Source organism: Biomphalaria glabrata, chromosome 4 (genome assembly GCF_947242115.1).
Source record: "Biomphalaria glabrata chromosome 4, xgBioGlab47.1, whole genome shotgun sequence".
NCBI classification, from domain to species: domain Eukaryota; kingdom Metazoa; phylum Mollusca; class Gastropoda; family Planorbidae; genus Biomphalaria; species Biomphalaria glabrata.
The window spans coordinates 4120325-4127766 of NC_074714.1; the positions used below are offsets into that span (position 1 = coordinate 4120325).

The 7442-nt window shown below is 33.5% G+C and overlaps 1 protein-coding gene across 1 annotated transcript; it reads right to left on the reverse strand.

Moving 5' to 3' along the window:
• Positions 1-4518: 4518 nt before the first annotated feature.
• On the reverse strand, positions 4519-6248 carry LOC106070760 (G-protein coupled receptor dmsr-1-like). The gene has a single exon (XM_013230724.2). It carries the CDS (start codon positions 5964-5966, stop codon positions 4941-4943), a length of 1026 nt encoding a protein of 341 aa, XP_013086178.2. The 5' UTR covers positions 5967-6248; the 3' UTR covers positions 4519-4940.
• Positions 6249-7442: the final 1194 nt, after the last annotated feature.

A 7442-nucleotide genomic window follows, 5' to 3' on the forward strand; every position in this document is an offset into this window, starting at 1 on the left:
ATTTGGGGGTCCGTATGACTTGACCTCTTTAGGGGCCCCTGCATTTTGCGTAATATTAATGTAAAAAACACTCATTTGGGGCCCTTCTCAAGTGGGGGCCCGGGAGATTTTCAAATTCTCCCCCTCTCTTCCCCATCCTAGCTACGCCTCTGTATTTAGTATTTATAACTAGAAACTAGATATAAAAGAGTTAAAATTGTGTGCTATTCTTCTATATAATAAGGATATAGATAAGCTATTTCTATCCTCCGCATTCCCACTTAGTGCTATCGATTACCCCCGCACCAGGCTGAGCTTCTATCTTCATCTTAATATTCTTACAAGAATAATTTGTATCTAAATATTGTTCTCAGGTACGTCTGTCAAAGGCTTGACAAAGGGCGGCTGTGGGGTAAGAAGTGAATAAATTAATAAATAAATTATAGCTTTTATATACGCAATGGTCCAATCTCATTCGTGGACCAGTGGGGGGGGGGGAGGGTTGTATCTGGGAGGAGCTCAGTAAGCACAACTCTTCTCGAGTCGGTTGTCGAACCTCGAGCCCCCTTCCTAGGTAGCCAAGTTCAAGAGTACTTAGCCTCTCGACCACGCTTCCCTAGACCTGGACCATGCTGTGTCCAAATACAAAACAAAGCATTTTAACGTCAGGCCATAAATATAAAAGTATGGAGGGGGAAAAAATGAAAAGATTTAAACCAACAAAATATTTAAAAAAAAAATTAAAAAAACAACAACACAAAGTTTATGTAATGGAAACCACAGCACGATAACTGTCATATTTTGCAATGGAGGGATTAATTAATTACTTACAACTAATCAATTACATAATTTGTTAATTTTTTGGGGATTGTCGACTATGAATAATTGTGCAAAATTTAAAAATTGATGCGAGTATGGGAAGTGTGAGAAAAAAAACGTGGAGAAGAATCCTCTCAGACATACAGACAGACGCATTAGGTTAATATATGCGTTGTAAATATACTGAAACCAACTTTTAGTTACAATAAAATACAAAATATAACACAGAAAAAATTTACAATTATTAATCACTACTAGTGTATGCGAAAAAGCACATTTGTATAAGTGCATTAATATTGCAAACTTCATTTTGTCAATGATGCTCGTGTATTTCAATTTGCATATACATTATAATTCGAATACATAAATCATGAACTAGATCTAATTTGTCATTTAATAAACCTTCAAAGTGCTGAGCTTTTTTGTACAATGAGTGCAAATAAAATGGAATCACAATTCTAGTGTTTAGAGGCCAAACGACCACACGAATTTAAAGGGTTACGTTATGGCTTGAATGATTGATAATGAAAAGGAAAGCGTAAATTTTATTGACAATACTGGACAGTGGCGTAGTTAGGGTGGGGGGAGGAGGGGGGGAGAATTTGAATATCCCCCCGGCCCCCTCTTGAGGGAGGCCTGCCAATGAATGTTTTTAACATTAAAAATTTAATATTACGCAAAATGCAGGCAGAGGTCAAGCCCCCAGGGCCCCCAAACGATGGAAAATTCCTAGCTACGCCCCTGAAACTGAAGTTGTGAACATGGACAGATTTGTTAGATTAACACCAACAAAAAAAACTATCATTATTATTTCAAAGAAAATCTTGTAAAGCAAGATGTCTACAACATTCAAACAAATGTAAATGAGCATGGTATAAAAAAAAAACAACTAAAATAAAAAAAAACAACTAACAACAATTTAAAAAAAACCGTTATCACAGCCACAATTAGCTGTTTGTTTAAAAAGTGTCTCAAGTTTAGCAAGAAAAGCATATAATAATAATAATATGCAACTTAAAATGAGCATGGTATATTTAAAAAAAAAACTAAAATAAAAAAAAAAACAACTAACAACAATTAAAAAAAAACGTTATCACAGCCACAATTAGCTGTTTGTTTAAAAAGTGTCTCAAGTTTAGCAAGAAAAGCATATAATAATAATAATATGCAACTTAAAATGAGCATGGTATATTTAAAAAAAAAACTAAAATAAAAAAAAAACAACTAACAACAATTAAAAAAAAACGTTATCACAGCCACAATTAGCTGTTTGTTTAAAAAGTGTCTCAAGTTTAGCAAGAAAAGCATATACTAATAATAATATGCAACTTAAAATGAGCATGGTATATTTAAAAAAAAAACTAAAATAAAAAAAAACAACTAACAACAATTAAAAAAAAACGTTATCACAGCCACAATTAGCTGTTTGTTTAAAAAGTGTCTCAAGTTTAGCAAGAAAAGCATATAATAATAATAATATGCAACTTAAAATGAGCATGGTATATTTAAAAAAAAAACTAAAATAAAAAAAAACAACTAACAACAATTAAAAAAAAACGTTATCACAGCCACAATTAGCTGTTTGTTTAAAAAGTGTCTCAAGTTTAGCAAGAAAAGCATATAATAATAATAATATGCAACTTAAAATGAGCATGGTATATTTAAAAAAAAAACTAAAATAAAAAAAAAACAACTAACAACAATTAAAAAAAAACGTTATCACAGCCACAATTAGCTGTTTGTTTAAAAAGTGTCTCAAGTTTAGCAAGAAAAGCATATAATAATAATAATATGCAACTTAAAATGAGCATGGTATATTTAAAAAAATAACTAAAATAAAAAAAAAAAACAACTAACAACAATTAAAAAAAAACGTTATCACAGCCAAAATTAGCTGTTTGTTTAAAAAGTGTCTCAAGTTTAGCAAGAAAAGCATATAATAATAATAATATGCAACTTAAAATGAAGTATTTAAAAACAAGTTTACAAAGACAGTTTGTGTGGAAACACAAACTCAAAATCGGCCCCCGAAGTGGTCCACCCAGGCAGGTGAAAAGGCAGGTTTCATGTTTTCAGAAAGAATATCAGAATGAAATTCTGTCAAAGGCAAATGACAAAAGAATGGAGAAATAAGGTTGACCGATCTTATGTGGTGCCCCAACGGTCCAGCAGAACAAGGGATATGTGAAAGTGAAGGTGAAGTCAGATGTGAACCTGGCCTAACTGATATAATAATTATCTAACTGATATAATTGTTTTGTAAAGGGTCAATCAATATTTTATTCAAAGCCTTAAGGAAAAAAAAACACACGTAAAAAAAAAATAATTCCTTTAGTTATGTGCTCCTTGACTGTATGTGCCCTTTGCAGTTCACGCCATAATATGAAAAACTACTTATTAATTGTCGTTTTTAATTATGTTCCACTTATATGCATATTAATCTCTTTAAAAAAAAAGGTAAACATGTTTTTTTCTAGTTTACGAGATCTAAACGGGACGGACGGACAGACAGACAGACCACACAAAACTAGTAGCGTCTAATCCCCTTCGGGGGATGCTAAAAATGTATTTTTAAAAATCTTTGCACTAGCCCGGTCTTGAACTCGTACTTTAGAACGGTCAGCTCGATCTCCGCATGACGTTAGCCACTGACTTAATGCCACAATTGTATAAATGTATAATTAATTATTTCTTGATAATTTCATTATATAGAGCTAAATTTAGAAATACCAAAACTTCTGATTTAGAACTCTGAAGATCTAATCTAGATCTACTTCTAGATCTAGAATCTATAGATGTAATGTAGATTAGATTAGCAAAGCTTAGATAATCTATAAATAAACTGAAACTGAAATCAACATTACATTTAATAAACTTATCTTATCTTATATAATACAGACGTTACTTCAAAAAAGAAGATGATTACGTCCTACGCGTCATGCATTTTGTCATGCATATTAACCAATGACTTAAATTCTGCCAAGTCACTGGTTTTCCTGGCTAGCTCAGGCAACCCATTCCATGCTCTAATAGCACTAGGGAAGAAGGAGTATTTGTACAAATTTGTCCTAGCATATGGGACGAGGAATGTGCCTTTATATTTGTGTCTTTCATAGTATTTTATTAAATTTTGTTTTTGTATTTGAAGATTATGGTTCAGTGTTTTATGTATAATCGCTACTTTACTTTTGAGCCTTCTGTCCTGAAGGCTTTCTAAATTTAGTGATTTTACTAAAGGTGTTACTCTAGTCGTATGTGAATATTCGTTTGTTATGAACCTCACTGCTTCATTTTGTGTCTGTTCCAGTTTCTTAATGTTTTCTTGAGTTGAGGGGTCCCAAACGGAGGATGCATATTCTATTATTGGCATAACCAAGGTTAAATAACATTTTAGTTTTATGTTCTTATTTGATTTATAGAAATTTCTTTAAATAAATCCTAATGCTTTGTTTGATTTTTTTTATAGTTTCATCAATATGTGGATTCCATGACAGTTTTTCATTTATTATAAACAATGCAGTTATCAATACACTACGGCTGACTTCGCCATGTATAGATCTACCACACCATATAATTTCCTATGGTAGGCTTTAAAAGTATTCCTGAACATTCATTTATTTAAGTTTTGAATCCTTACATTCGGAAATTTCCGAATGCGATAATCCTTTCAAAACCGATTTTGGATTGGATCTAGCACTAGATTAAGTTCTTTAGCTTATGTTCTTTTTCGGTGTGGCTAACAAGCTAGTAATTCTTTTCTAGGAAAATCGATACAGCTATTTTTTGAGAACCGTGTCCAGGTTTAAGGTTCCACCCCCCACTTTCCATGACGTTGTGACTTGAATAGAGGTATTGTAAAAAAAGACATCATTAATACTTTAAGCTAATCTTACACGATAGCTTTTTTTATAGACTTTAAAACTCTTTGAAATTTGGGTACTTTCACCTTCACCTATACCTTAGTCTTTTAAACCATTGGGGCACCACACAAGATCTGTCAACAGTCTTTTACTCTCTCTGTCCTTTGCCTTGGATAGAATTTCATTCAATGACAGGCCTGTCCATTCTTTGATGTTGTCTATCCATCGCTTTCTGTGTCTGTCTCTTCTTCTTCTTCCTGGAAACTGGGTGCTTTATAGAGTTCAAATGTTACGTATTCCTGTGGGGGTGTATTTAGACATGGCATTCCTGCAGAACATTTCCATAAAAGTATCTCGAAATTTTTTACTCATTGTGCAGTAGATGACAAAGTTAATTCCGTTGTTCATCAAAGTGATGTCATCAATTAGATCTCCTAATGATTCATATATAGATATATAGATATCGAAGTTCCAGAAATCGCTGCTGATTGCTAGTAGTAGAATAAGAATCCCATGAGGCAACTCTATCACTATAAAGAGCACCACCACGACCACCAACATTCCAGTGGTCCTGTTGGTCTCGGTTCGTCTCTCGATGATGTCGTCACTTTCAGAGTTACATTGACCTGTTAGTTTTGGCCTACTTTTTGCCGCTCCTCGAAGTTCTTGGATTAATAAAATACTAAGCACCAAAAGCAAGAGACAGGGAAGAAGTCTAACTATGAGGCTTAAAAACCACATGTTGAGCCGTTGGACGAAAGAGTAATCTCCCGCCTCCAACATCATTTTCACACCCCATCGTGTCTCATTGCTAATATCATCGCTATCATGACGGACATACGAATAACTCAGAGAGTTAGGAAGGCAAACACCAACAGCTGCGACACAAACAATGAAGATGGTCAGTTTCGCTCTGTATTTGCTACACAAGGTAACCCCTCTCAATGGAAATTTTACAGCAATATATCTAAAAATCGCCAAGGAAACAGTCAGCCAAATAGATGCAGTGTGAAAAACTATTGCCACTATTGCATAGAACATTATATAGCGAGCTTTACCAGTCGGACTATGTGACACAGAATGAATATAATAAACTACTATGATATACGGAAGATGAACTGCTGATTTCAGACCATCAAACACAGCCAGGGCGGTCAGTAAAATATTCATCGTTGAAATCATTTTTTTCCTTGTTAAAATGAAAATGTTGAGACTGTTACCCAAAACTCCAAACACACATAATAGAATTGCGATATAAGAATGTATTTGATGGTAGGCTGAGGAGAACTGTTCCAGGTCGTTCTGCATTGTTGACCAATCAATGACGTATTATAGACCAAGCTCATAAAACTTTTTCAAATAATTTAAAAGAAACTATATTCTACAAAATGTAAGTGTCGATATTAACCCTAACCACTACAGTGAAAATGCTAATTAAACACATTGGTTAAAAAAGATGCTGAATGTGAAATAAATAGATATCTTGCAACTGTCACAGAACCTTTGAAGACAACAATGTTTTGAAATAAAAAGATATCTTGCAACTGTCACAGAACCTTTGAAGACAACAATGTTTTGAAATAAATAGATATCTTGCAACTGTCACAGAACCTTTGAAGACAATAATGTTTTGAAATAAAAAGATATCTTGCAACTGTCACAGAACCTTTGAAGACAACAATGTTTTGAAATAAATAGATATCTTGCAACTGTCACAGAACCTTTGAAGACAACAATGTTTTGAAATAAATAGATATCTTGCAACTGTCTCAGAACCTTTGAAGACAACAATGTTTTGAAATAAATAGATATCTTGCAACTGTCACAGAACCTTTGAAGACAACAATGTTTTGAAATAAATAGATATCTTGCAACTGTCACAGAACCTTTGAAGACAATAATGTTTTGAAATAAATAGATATCTAGCGTCACAGAACCTTTGAAGACAATAATGTTTTGAAATAAAACTGTAAATATCAGTAAAGAAAAGGTAATCAATATTACTATTTATACAAATAATAGAATCTTAAGATTAATATTACAACAGGAAAGTATTTATCTAGAGTAAACTAAAATAACCATTAGCAGTTTTAAAATTATTTCCTCTGTATTTGTTTGCATGTAAGGGTTACGTTACGTCAGTACAACATTTATCAGTTCTATCTTGAAGTTCTCAAGGTTGTTGGCTGAAATGACAAAAAAAGAAATGAAAAACTACTGATTGAACATTGTAGATTTTGATCTATGGCGGATTACTATTAATATCAAGCTTTTTGTGTGTGAATCTGGTGTACAAAAAATAAAGGAAGTATTGATAAAAAAGTAAAGAACCCCTATCAGATCTTGTGATCTATGGGGCAGATGATGTTAAGGTCATTTGTTTTGGCCAACGGTTAAAGAGCAGCGTGATATGTGACCAGCACAAAACGACCAACTGCCTTTACTTTCCCCAACTAAAGTCAGGTACCCATTAGAGTTGGGTGGACTCCTAAAAATCCGGAAATCAAAATCAGTCTTCACCGAGATTCGAACCCAGGACCCCAGGTTAGGAAGCCAAGCGCATAACCACTCAGCACCCGTGCCCCCAGAAGTATTTATATCAAGTATTAAAATGTACATGTTAATTTTTCTTGTTTAAGCACCTTAAGAGTCCAGTGGCGTGAGATTTATCACCGGGAACCAGCTATGGCGGTCTAAGACAGGGGCGGACTGATACAGTAACACATAGTATTTCCTAAGTGATAGTTTTTTATATTTGTATTACTTACATACAGCCAGAATTTC

Excerpts from the sequence above, each read along its gene's own strand:
- LOC106070760 (XM_013230724.2), bottom strand. The coding sequence starts at position 5,966 with ATGCAGAACGACCTGGAACAGTTCTCCTCAGCCTACCATCAAATACAT.